Source organism: Tamandua tetradactyla, chromosome 23 (assembly GCF_023851605.1).
Source record: "Tamandua tetradactyla isolate mTamTet1 chromosome 23, mTamTet1.pri, whole genome shotgun sequence".
NCBI lineage: Eukaryota > Metazoa > Chordata > Mammalia > Pilosa > Myrmecophagidae > Tamandua > Tamandua tetradactyla.
The window spans coordinates 37,862,934-37,875,732 of NC_135349.1; the positions used below are offsets into that span (position 1 = coordinate 37,862,934).

The 12,799-nt window shown below is 44.4% G+C and overlaps 2 protein-coding genes across 10 annotated transcripts in view; one reads left to right on the forward strand and one right to left on the reverse strand.

Annotated features, from left to right (window-relative positions):
• Positions 1–7,930, forward strand: part of NDE1 (nudE neurodevelopment protein 1) — a 29,836-nt gene extending 21,906 nt beyond the window's left edge. For all 6 annotated transcript variants that reach the window (XM_077141667.1, XM_077141666.1, XM_077141671.1 and 3 more), the window contains 5 exons: positions 1,662–1,798; positions 3,164–3,343; positions 4,582–4,673; positions 5,730–5,881; positions 6,673–7,930. In XM_077141667.1, the coding sequence (XP_076997782.1) occupies positions 1,662–1,798; positions 3,164–3,343; positions 4,582–4,673; positions 5,730–5,881; positions 6,673–6,766 (655 nt within the window). In that variant the 3' untranslated portion in view covers positions 6,767–7,930. The remainder of the gene's footprint in view (positions 1–1,661; positions 1,799–3,163; positions 3,344–4,581; positions 4,674–5,729; positions 5,882–6,672) is intronic.
• Positions 7,931–8,745: 815 nt separating this feature from the next.
• Positions 8,746–12,799, reverse strand: part of MYH11 (myosin heavy chain 11) — a 140,645-nt gene continuing 136,591 nt past the window's right edge. For 2 of the 4 annotated variants that reach the window (XM_077141664.1, XM_077141663.1), the window contains 2 exons: positions 12,581–12,619; positions 9,362–9,478 (listed from right to left, as the gene is read on the reverse strand). In XM_077141664.1, the coding sequence (XP_076997779.1) occupies positions 12,589–12,619 (31 nt within the window). In that variant the 3' untranslated portion in view covers positions 9,362–9,478; positions 12,581–12,588. Of the gene's footprint in view, positions 9,479–12,580; positions 12,620–12,799 lie in introns of all 4 variants that reach the window. The other 2 variants (XM_077141662.1, XM_077141661.1) reach the window with 1 other exon arrangement.

Sequence of the window (12,799 nt, forward strand, 5' to 3'; positions counted from 1 at the left end):
TCTTTCAGTCTTTAGGGATATTTGAGCAATGACCGTTCTAACTTCTTCATGTTGAAAAGGGGTGTCGATGTTATGGGTAAGAGAATGCAATGGGTTGATGCCCTTGGAAAGACTTTTAAATCAGGGTTTCAGGATTTATCTGGTGTAGTAACAATCTGGAGGTTTTAAGTTTCTGAAAAATAAACTTAATAAGTAAAACTTTTATAGAGTCTTAGCTAGAGCCCTAGGTTTCCTTTAGGGTTTTCAGGAATACTGTTGGTTAGGGCTTGGCATATCGTGGCAATTTGTAATATCTGGCTGAAGTTTGCATAAGAGTAACCTCCAGAATGACCTCTCAACTCTATTTGAAATCTTTTGGCCACTGAAACCTTATTTTGTTACATTTCTTTTCCCTCTTTTGGTTAAGAAGGCCAGACTCAGCCTTGAAAGTCATGTCCGGTGAAGGTGGGAGAGTAATGAGTTTATTTACAGAGTTTGTCTTAGAAAGAGAGAGAGAGGCCACATCTGAGCAACAAAAGCATTTCTCTGGGGGTGACACTTAGGCATGTTTTAGGGAGGTTTAGCATCACCATTATAGAAGTAAGTTTCATAAAAGCCAGCCTCAAGATCGAGGGCTTGGATTATTAAATTGGGAGTCACCAATGCTTGAGAGAATATTAGAAATTTCCCAGGTGGGGAAGTTTAATAGTTTTTTTTTCTCCAGTGCCTCAAGGAACTTCTTTGCCTATTTTTATATCAGATTATTGACTCAAAGAGGCTAAGTCACACCTTAAGAAAACTGGCTAGGCTTAGGTGGAGGAACCAGGTGTTACCTTCTGGGTTCTGCTCCAAACGTAACCACCATGAGATACACTCAGCAGGATGGTAGCGGTCCTCTGGGGACAGACGCAGGGTCAATAGTAAAAATCACGGCCCTTTTTAAAGCACTTACATGTGAAACAAGTGTACATTGTGTATTACTTTACTTGTACCTTCCTCAGTCCTGTGTGGAGGTGCTGTTACTATTTCATTTACATATGAGAAAACTGAGGCACAGAGAAAGTAGTCTGCTCAAATAGAGTAAACAGGGCTTTTTAAAATTACAGCACTTACCATGCCCTTGACACACAGTATTCCAGTGAGATGTCTGCACTGTTGGTAAGAGGGCAGCTGGGCTCTGGGTGAGCATTTTTAACTTTTGGGCTGTGGGTGAGCATTTTTAACTTTTTTAATCTCTAAGGTAACTGAGAGGCTAAAGGCTGACTTTTCTACCCATTGAATGCATGTTATCACATTGTGTATACATTTTGTTCGTATATTCAGAATCCTGATTTGCATTGTGAAATTCCAGGAGAGGATAGAGTGCTTTTCTCAAATGCCTGGCCCCTGTATGCAGTCATAGTCAGGCTTAGGCTCACTGCTGTGTCATTTGTGCAGTATCTTCTTTAACCCTCAGGACAACCTTGCATACCTCCTGTGCACTGGAGCCCATCCTGCAGGTGAAGAACTTGAGTCCCAGAGAGGGGAAGGGACTTGCCTGGGTCTGTGCATCTAGGAGGAGCCAGTGCTGGGGCGTGTGCCCATTGTATCTGACCATAGAGCCCCGCAGTCTCCACATCTCCCAGGCTGGTAGGCACCGGATAATTAGCTCTCTTGGGTCACTTTGCTCTTTTCTTACGCAGGGCCACGATCATGTCTCTAGAAGACTTTGAGCAACGCTTGAATCAAGCCATTGAAAGAAATGCCTTCCTGGAGAGCGAACTTGATGAGAAGGAGAATCTCCTAGAATCCGTTCAGCGACTCAAGGATGAGGCCAGAGGTTAGGACATGCTTGGGGTGGTTTTGTATTTCTTCCCCAATGTTGTCATCTCTCCTGATCTGAGAATCTTGTCCCACAGCATTGCCCTGCGTTGCCTTTGCTGGAAATCCACCCTCTGTCCCTACACACGGAACCTGTCTAGTCCGAGGGCACGAACCATGGCAGGCAGGCAGGCAGGCTCCTGGCTTGGTCCCTGCCCACTGCTCAGGACTGTCAGATGGCCAATCTGTAGTGACTTCTAGAGGGAATTCGTGGGAACGGTGTAGGGGTTCACAGAGGCAGCTCCTGTATTTGTATTTCACTTCTGGACAGAAGAATTCATTTTAGGAAGGATGCTCCCTGGTCTGTAATTTGTGCACATGTCAAACCAGCCCTTTACTCTGGGAGCACAAGAGTTTTTTTGGGAGAAAACTTCTGTTGGTGGGATTGCCAGCTAGCACGTTATTTTTGTGACTTGGTGCAACTGATACATTCGTCCAAGAACTCTCAAACCATCCCAGTATTTAGCGGTTAGCTGTTTCAGAGGTAAAGCTCTCAAACTGTGAAGGAGAAACAGTGAATCCTCTAAGTTTGGAGATTAAAAAAGGAAAGAGTCCCAATTAATTATTTAATAATGTTAATTCCATGTCTAATGTATAGCCAGTAGATGAAGAATTAAAAAGAAGAACCCCTTAAATTTAAAAGGTAACTTTCTAAATGCCTTTTAGTAGCGAAATGGTTAAATAAATAACATGATTTATTTTGTGGAATAATAAACAGTTGTTGAAATGAACAAGGCGTAGGTCTAAATGTAATCCTAGAAAGACTGTTAAGATACACAAGTAAAGGGGGAAAGAGGAAGTCAGAGAACCGTAGGCGGTGTCTGTTTCTATTTATGCTTCATAAAAATTATTCATATTACACATTTCATAAATAATACACATACCTATACAATGTATATATGAACATGCAGGACGAAAAGATGGAAAGGATCTCCCAAATGTTGTAGTGATCAACTGTGAGTGAGGACAGGCATTTTGGGGGAGTGGCAAAAGCAATACTTTCTCTTAGTATTCTTGATGCACTGCTGTGTTGGAATTTTTTTTTTTTAACAAAAATATGAGTGACTGTTATATTTGTTTGTTTTTAATTAAGACCTTTTTGGCTTTTACCTAAAAGAAAAACTGCCTCTGTGTAAGCCTGCCCCGTGAGGTCCTGTGGGTTTCACTACATTTGGAATTTCTACCTTGTATTCTTTACCATCCTAGTTCTCTTCCCCAACCAGTGTTTGCTGTTGGCACCTCCCTCCCACTCCCTTCCCCCCTCCAAAAGCAAGGGCTTCGTCTAAAAAGAGGATAAGCTTTCTGCATCTTTTTCCTGACTCAGACTTGCGGCAAGAATTGGCCGTGCAGCAGAAGCAGGAGAAACCCAGGACCCCCATGCCCAGCTCGATGGAAACTGAGAGGACAGACACTGCCGTCCAGGCCACTGGCTCCCTGCCCTCCACTCCCAGCGGTCACCGAGGACCCAGCTCAAGTTTAAACACACCAGCGACATTCCGACGTGGTAAGGGGTGGCTCCCGGGGGAGTGGGAATCAGGAGGATTTTCTTTGTTTCATCACACTTTCCAAGGTGAGAACGCAGGGTGGGTCTGGGATGAGACACATTTGGATGAGTCTGTACGACAGGGGAGCAAACGAGATGTTCACAGCGCAGGCCATTGAACAGGAGGTGAACAGGAGGAGCCTCCTGGGCTGGAGTCAGGAGGTAATAAGGAGCAGTGGAATCTCTGGTGAACTGGAGAATGGAAGTCCCATCTAAAGGGAGCAGCTGCCCCTCTGCTCCTACCCCCAAAGAACACATTAGCAACCAGAAGGCACAGGTCCTTCTTTTTAATGTGCTATCTCCCAAATTTAAAATGTCCCTGGCCAATAAAAATTCTAAGAAGCATTTTCTGGGTCCAGTAACACATCCATTGGATGGATCCAGCCTGTAACCTGTGCTGTGCAAAAATATCCAAGAAATTTGAGTTCTTACCCAGCTACTCTGCTCATTGATCAACTGGGAGACTCTTTCAAGCCGCTGATAGCAGAGAGCAATGAGAGATAATTACTGCATACTCAGTGGGTGCCAGGCCCTCTGCTTATAGTGCGTGCTCGTGTACAGCCACGCAGCTCGGAGATGCAGAGTTGGGATGCCAACCCCGGCAGGCCGGCTTCAAGGCTTACGCTGCCATATATTGCAGCCTCCCCTTAGCTTGTTCCTGCGGATGAAGATGCTGGTTAAATTTCCAGGATCTCAGCCTAGCACGGTGTTGCACACACTCGACTCCCTGGGGATCTCGTTAAAATGCACCTGAGATTCAGGAGGTCCAGGGTGGGGCCTGAGAGTCTTCATTTCTAACCGGTGATGCTGCTGCTGTAAGTAGCAAGACCATGCAGAGTCCAACACTTAGCAATGAGACTCACGCGTTCTTAGAATTGCGTTTATCACAGGTGCTGTTAGTATTAATTAAAAAGATTGAGTTTCTAGAATTTTCGAAGAGCTTATTTTGATTTTGTTTAAAAAGAACAGCATGTTAAAATAAGTGTATGTAGTCATTGTAAGGACTCAAGGAGTTGGTCATCAAATAGACTCTTGGCATGCTACACTGTTGACTATTGAATGAAATAAATCAGCATCCAGAATCAAAGGGCAAATGTTAGTTTCCCTGTCCCGCGCCCTCCCTGGGGGGTTCTCATTTAATGCCAGACCACAGTTATGTCTGTGGACAAGCGTTATGTGTGCTCCCTTCTGTCCTCCAGGTCTGGATGATTCTTCCAGTGGGACCCCTCTCACACCTGCAGCCCGAATATCTGCTCTCAACATCGTGGGAGATCTGCTGCGCAAAGTAGGGGTAAGTAAGACTCACAGCTTCTTGCTTGTCTTTCGGGATATTGGAGAACGTTCATCTTCTCGGCTCCTTTCTCCTTCAGTAGAGACATGCTGACTTTTAGGTGTGCTTCTAGTTCTGCAGACCCCCTTAGAATCATTGCTGCCTTCTGGGGGATTCTTACTGCCAAGCACCAGAACCCTGGATCTAAATCTTCCCTTCGATTCCCGGTGTATCTTGCTTTCCCTGTACAATTTTCCCTTCAGATAATTTGGGAAATGAGAATGGCGTCTGGATTTTCTTTTGCTTACTTTGAAGAAACTGAGGTGCATTTAGAAGTTGCCTTCTCTCTCCTCGGCCTCTTTTTAAAATTTCTTTCTCAAGGAGTTTAAGAGAAAACCTCAAAGGCTAAGGCGAAGAACTTGACCCAGCAGGTTTTATATTAATTACAGGGAGAGATTCTTTGGGGCTTAAGAAACTATGTAGGCATTCTTTGTAATTATTTCTTTTACTTTTAAAAAAGGATGCCTGGAAGCTCATGTGATTTAACCCTGCGTGCTTGTCTTCTTCCCCAGTGTGCTCATAGCTACAGTGTGCGGGAAGCTTGCATCTCATTTCTTACGTTTTTACTTTTGGCTTTAAAGTTGTCTGCTTTCCACTTATGTAAGCAGGCCTCAGTTTTAGGACTAAGTTATAGTATAGAGATATATGCTTGCTGTAGTACAAAGAAGCCCAGGCTGGTCTCTTTCCAATTCTGAAGGGTCTCCTCACAGCAAGGCAAAGTCTTTGTTCAAGCCTGCAGCTGGCTCTGTGCATGTTTAACAAGGTAAACAAAGGAATGGACAGGATTTCCAATAAACAGAGTCGGATAGTAGGTAGAATTAATAACCTTTTAGAAATCTAATATTTAAGCTGGTGATTATAAGACTTGAATGTACATTGGAGTCCTTTGAAGTCCCACCTTGGAATTCCAACCTTCAGCATAGTTTAAGAGCCACCTTTTTGGGTAATTTCTCAGTGTGGGCTCCTTTGAGAGAGGGAAGAGTTTTGTCTTTAATTTGAAAGCATATTTCTCTCCAGGCATTGGAGTCCAAACTTGCATCCTGCCGGAACTTTGTGTATGATCAGTCCCCAAACCGAGCAAGTGTCCCAGCCTCAGGACGGGGGAGCAAGAGCAGAGATGGCAGTGACAAGCGGCCAAGCAGCACCAGCGTGCCTTTGGGTGACAAAGGGTTAGTACTTGTGATCCGTCCCCTCACCAGTGGGGCCCAGTCTACACCAGGTGGGAGCTCTAACCCCCAGCCCGAGGCCATTTTTTAAAAAAATGGTAGGTGATGTCGGCATACCTTATCCTCTACCCTCCTTTACTTGAGACAGAATTAGTTATGGTTTCTGGTTTGGGCAAATGGCCAAGGAGAAGGTTTTTATTATTTGATTCCTCAGCCCCAACTCGGAGTTGGACTGTGGGATGTCATACAAATCACTTGTTTGGGAATAGAGCTTCAGACACTTCTCTGCCGCCCCAGAAGGGAATCTTTTTTTCAATCTTTAGAACCTTCAGGCAACTAACACTCAGTTTTAGCCAGAGGAGAATCCTGAAGCCAGTTACCTAGTTGGAAAATACTTACCTCACCCCAGACCACATTCATTTGATGGGTCTGTGGCAGACAAATGACAGGAAATTAAGACTTATTTTCCATTACATGCATGTAACAGACCTTGAGAAAGGGATGTGTTTAGAGGGTCTTCAGAAACTGAGTTCTTTGTCCAACCTTAGGTATGTATATGAGGGCTGGAGAACCAGGGTGCTTTGCTTCGTTTCTCAAGAGAGAAAAGTGAGACATGGGGCAGCACCGCCCTCGACTTTTTTTTTCTTTATTCGTATTTCCCCTCGACTTTTTTGATATTCACTCACAGAACTTTGTGTGCCCTGATGCTAGGCCTGCTTGTAATAGCTGTAATATCAGTTTATTTTGGTTTAATAGCTGTAATATCAGTTTATTTTGGTTTGCTCTGTCTGAAGGTTGGGAAAGCGCCTGGAATTTGGGAAGCCGCCTTCAAATATTTCCTCACCATCACTGCCATCAGCCCAGGGTGTAGTCAAGATGTTGCTTTAGGAAAACCATTGAAGCCGGAGCCCTTGGTGTTTGTTCAGGAGTTGTTCTCGTTAACCTTTCTTCCTCTCTTTAAACTGTTTTTGTAAGTTAGTTTGAAAAAAATGACAGCAAGCAGTCACCGTAGTTAGCTTTGTGTTCTTCAGACATTGCAAGAATGTCTGATGATCTCCAAGCCTCCCTCTCATCGTGCATTGCAAAGGGACAGAGACAGACTGGATCCTCTGGGAAATAACTCTAAGGCATCGGCTATGAGGCCAGATTTGAGTGAAACCAAGAGTCCTGGTTGGTCTTGAGAGGTATTTTTAACGTGCAGAGAGACTCCTTAAACCTGGGAGTCGGAGCTCATCACAGAGGCTCACGCCCTACCCCGCTCAGGTGGTGCTGTCGTCCAGGACAAAATCTCCAGTGCTTTATGGCAGAGTTAGGCTAGGCGTACTTAAAGTCATGTTTAGGACTGAAGAGTAGAGGAGGCCTGTGCCTTTTTCTTAAACCATGGTAGTGTACCTCTGAGACTTTTTAATCTGCCTCGCCTTGAGGCATTTAGAGATTTAGAGGCATGGTCAAGTTTCAGAGTGAATTTTATGTAGACTAGGGTCCCTTGTCTTTAGGTAAATCCTGACCATTAGTCTCCCTGACATGGGAAAGGCTGAGGGTCGCCGGGGCAGAGTGGCTTCAGTAATGAGCTCTTCAGAACAGGACTTCCCTATTCACAGCATAATGAACTAATTGGGGTGACCTTCAGATAGGATCACAGCACGAGGACTGTCATTGGAAGCTTCCTTTTCAAACAAGGAAAGGAACACAGGATTGCCAACACTCACAGGTGGATTGTGTCCTCATCACTGTTGGTTTATGAACTGACACTTCCAGATGCAAGTAAAAAGCACTCACTAATTTCAGGAGCACGTGCACAGCTCACTTACCTTCCTTTATTACTAAGTTATTTTCCCAAAGAACCACAAAAATACATTTGAGTTAAGAATCTAGCTTTTTAAATGCTACTGAAATTCAGCAGAAAAATCACAGTGCCAGGTTTGTTCCCCTGTGAAACCTTCTTAACCTGTATCACTAAAAGATGTGCTTTTATTTTTATAAAAGAACAATAAAATCAAGAGACATCAGTGTCCAATTAGTTTGTCGGTGTTTAATAAATACTGCTTTGTACGTTTGGACTTCTATGTTTGCTTACATGGCAGTGAAGAACTTTTATTTTTTAACAAGTTAACTAAACTAATTTTTAAAAATTCCATTCAATTCAGCTTTTTAGAAATGCGTTTGGGATATGTATATGTATTGCTAAAGGAATATTACTAGCCTTTGATCATTTGGTTGAGTCCTTTTAGTTTCCATGTTTTTCTTCTTTTCTCGAATTGATTTTATCCCTCTGAGTCAAGGGTGTAGATTAGTGTTACATAGAACCTTTGCAAGCAGATAGCTGTGAGATGCAAGCGGAAGAAGAAAAGGGTCCACAATCTGACTTTGTGTGGCCCTCCAGCTAAGAACAATGAAGAAGTGTGACCTGCAGAGCTTAAAATATTTACTTTCTGGCCTTGACAGAAAACATTTGCTGACCCCTGGTGTGCAGGAGAGGAACTCGTGTGTTTTACTGTAAAAACTCCAGGACATTTAGCATTCTTCGTATTATGCGCATACCAGCTTTAGTGGATAATGAGGGCCTTCCCGGTCATCCTCGAGTGTGTGGGATGGCCCCGGAGCAGCATCGTGGTCCCCTAGCCTGGACCTCCCATGTTCTGGTTGGAGGAACCCCCACCCACAGTCTCAATGTGCGTCTCTGCTCTTACTTGTGCCACAGTGAGATCTCGGGCAAATTATTCCATTCACCTCCCGCAGCAGCCCTCGTTCCTCCATCTATGAAATGGTAACCCCAACTTTCCACATGTGGTAAGGAGTGAAAAGCTTCTGTTCACTCCCAGTTTTTTTGCTCTGTGAAAAAGGGCTCAACAAAAAAGCCGACTGCATTCTGGTGCTTTATAACCTTTTATTAGTGAAATACAGTCGGGGTGCAAGTACAGTTGGGGTGCATATGAAACAGGGTGACATTCCTGCTCTTTTCCATCTGAGTGACTAAAGAAGGCACTTGGTCTTGGTGAGCTGTGCGTGTCAGAGGTGTCATAACCGGGAGGGGAAAAAAGAATTTTCAGACAAGGCCCTACTCAAGAACTCGGAAGGGGACGCAGGTTAGGGAATGAATCAGGAGTGGGGGGCAGTGGCACCTGTTTTGGTGCCTTTCTCCTCATTTCAGGTAAGCTCTCAGTGATCGGTTACCGCGGATGTTATTTCTAAAAACTCAAAATCTCTGCACAATTCATTGATAGAGCAAAAGGGTGTGTTCGTGCTCCCTGTTGTTTTTTTTCTCATCTGGTACACCATAAAAATGCAAATTTATACCCTTGAGTACTGGGTAGTGTTTTGATATTCATTGTGATGGGTGTCTGTGCTGTTTGGAATTTGAAACTGGATTTCGACAGTGCTGAGGACTCTCCGCTGGGTTCTGCTTTGTTCTGTTTGTGTGTGTGGTTTTTTTTTTTTCCTTCTGGTGCAAAGCTCCAGCCGGTTGTTCATTCGCCAGCTTTGGTTCCATTGAAGTCTGCATCACGAGAATCCACCTCCTCCTCAGAACCCTCCGCATTTTCAATAACTCTGCGTCCTCCAGACCTTCTAGATGGAACAAAAGAGGTCTCGTTTCCTCGCCTATGGGTTTTAAGAAAATACACGTGTATTCAGTAAAGAACTCACCCTCAAGGTTGGAATAGATGTTTAGAACGGTCCAAAGAAACAAAACAACCACAAACAATTCCAAGACAAATCAGGTGCAGATATTCAGGTTGAAGCCAACAAATCCTGACCAGTCTTAAGTGACAGTTACAATGAATCAGCTGAAAGGGAGGAAAGGTCAGTTTCTCAAAGCAAGACTATCTGCTTTAAAAACGTGTTTGGCTTGGCTATGTGCTGACCCACAGAATCTGGTCTGCTGTCTTTTATTTAAAAAAAATAGGCAGGTGGAGATTTATTTATCCCATGTTTTCACCCATCGTTTTGGGTGGGCCCCTCCCTAGCGGTTCCCAGCAGGTTAGAACATGTTGTGTCTCCCTTCTACACCGCCTCACCCCACTCCAGAAGGAATACAGGTGGCGGGGTATTTAGTGTTCAGTTTTAAAAAGGTGAAAATGAACATCATGCGCAGTATTGAGGCCAAGATGATGCTGAGCAGCCCACAGAAGGCGCTTCTTAGTTCTGAGCAAGGCAGTGCCCCCTGCTTGTTGAGAGCTTGGATTGAATCCCATGAGGGCAGGTTCTGTCCTTTTTTTTCTTTTTTTTTTGCCCACGGCAGTAGACCCTATGCATGGTATGTAATAGGTGGTTACATATTGGTTAGAAAATTGTTACCTGTATTGATCCCTGGTGTGTTTTAGCTCTAATTGGTAGGACATCTCTCCCTCTCGGTCCTTACCTCTCCCATTTTCCCTTTCATGAGTCCTGCTGGATCCCCTGTCTGAGCTACCTCCCAGGTTCCACCTGACTATAAAGAGGGCTGGTCATGTGAAGTGAGTTTTGGGGCTACAGATGGGTGCGTAGTCAGATCCACCTGCACTTGACCTTTGCTGTTTGGAAGAAATGGTAGCAGTGACCACAATAGATAATTGTTGCTGGTCTCTGCCATCTGACCCTGTTTGACCTGCACTGGAGGACAGGCATTAACTTATTTTAGGATGCCTAAGAAGAAAGCAGACTCTTTGTAACACAATGAACTGCTCACAACACAGAGGCTGGATGGAGATGCTGTGAAGGTAAGCCCCCCCCCGTTACTGATTCAAATTGTTCTTGAAAGGAACAGCTCTAACAGGTAAGACATGAAGCGTAAGCAAGGCCCAAAGATTCATGATCACCGAGAAGGCTTAGGGGTTAAAGGGTATGAGAAACCCAGCTAGTAAAACCCACCCAGGTTCAGAGGATGGCATTGTGTTTTCCAAAGTGCAGTGATCAGGAAAGAATACTTAAAGATGGAGCTATTCCCAATGAAAGACTTCTGTGCTAGCTTCATTTAGAAGCTTCTAGGCTTCCTAATCCCTTAGAAATAACTTTTCGCCCCCATCTCTCTAGACGTGACCTTTAAAAGTCTGTCGTCTTTGGCATAGTAGTTTGTGCTGTTGCCTATACATCTGTCCAGCTTTTCTCCTTTCAGTTTCCAAACTGGTGAGGGGCTGAAAGGAGAAAGAAGCCAGCTCCCAAAAGATAGCCTGAGGCAGAAACAGTGCCTAATCTAAGGTTTCAGGCTCTGGGCATTCTCTTCTTTGCTTTTTGGAAGAGTCAGTAGTTGCTAACTAGAAGAGTTTAATTGATAAATTTGTTCCCTAGATCTAAGAAGTAAATTGTGCCCCAGTCACTGTAAATTCCCAGGACAGATGCTAGTCCCACAAGGCAGTCTGTTCACACTCAGGTGCATTTTTTCAAGAAACTGGTTTCAAATCCCTGGCAAGTGTTGAAACTGGCTATATCTGTCATAGGAATTAAGGGAATCCTCTAAAGAAAAAGGAAACTTAAAGGGTCTGATCCTAGAGAACTTGGATTCTGTTTGTGGCGTCAGAACTTATCCAAGGCACTCTTGGCACACCAGCTCTAAGTACAAAAGGGTAAGTACCCCGATACTTTGCAAAGCTTCCATTTCCTCCTCACTGTTGGGTCCTTCGTTCCATCCAGCCAATCCTAGAATTCAGCTTATGCTGTGATTCCAGTGGGTTGGCAGGAAAGCTGCCTGAGAGCTCCATGTCCTAGAGGCTTATTTACTCCTCCATGAAACTGACACTAAAGCTCTTGCTAAGACCTTATCCAGTTCGAAGTATTTGGTAGCAGTAGCAAAGCTGAGATTCTCCAAAAGAGACGAGGACACAAACTAGGACTTGCCATCTCAAGATGGGTAAAAGGGAAATCAGGCCCCAATTGCCTGATTTTACACATGGCAAAGTTAAAATCCAAGAGTGGTAGCCTCTTTTCTTCCTTCTCCCATATAAAGGGCCCCAGGGACTTCCTTAAGTCTTTGTTGTCCATTCCCCAGTCCTTGAATACATGCCTGTGAGGCCTCTGGAAAGGGTTCTGCAAGGACATGCTTGGTTTTGCAGTGACCTCTTCCACGGGTTTGCACTAAAAATGCAGCTAACAGCGAGACCTTGTCAAAGCATTATGCAGTGCTGGTGTTTGTGAAGAAAGCATTGTGGCAAGAGTACATTTCCTTTGCAGGCAAGCTTGTGAAAACTTAACTGTGGGTGAGCAAGTTGCTGGGCTGTGACTATCGTGGACCTGTTATTTCTGATTGGTGAGCCAGCCTGGCTAGAGGGAAGCCAAGTACATTCTCCAGGACTATACCTAGATTGTAAGAATTGTCGTATTCACTCAGTGGGCAGTCAGGATGGTACAAGGGAAGAGAGCCATGTGGCCTAGCAGTGTAGAGGAGGCCCTCACCATGCAGGTAGGAAACATCCAAGCAACATACAGCCTCTACAATCCCATCAACTCATAGGGTGATAAGGTCACGCCATTCAGTGCCATGTCAAATGCCAAAGCGCTCCCCAGAGGTAGAGAAGGAAGATGGGTCAAGAGATAAGGTCTTATTGTCATGTTCATCGTGGTTTTGATACAGGACAGTTTCGAACTAAGATATCCAGGCCTTCAGATTTTGCAGGAATCTCACGGAAATTTGCAACAGCTGAAAAAAGGAGGGGTGGGGGAGCGGATGGACAGAAAGGAAACGAAAACTCGGTGCAACACACATGAGCTGCAGAGCTGAAGGCATGGTACCTGGTGAGTCATTGCGAGGCTTCCTGGGGGAGGGGGCCTCTGAAACAGAGAGAGAGAGTCCCTGGTGGTTACCATCAGCAAATGCAGGAGCCCGTTTAAATAGGTTTTTAATAATTAAAGGCATTTGCGTCAATTAAATAATTAAAGGCACTTTTAAGTCAACCTTGTAGCTAGGTACCTGAAGCCAAGAGCTCTTAGGCTGGTGCACAAAAAAAAAAA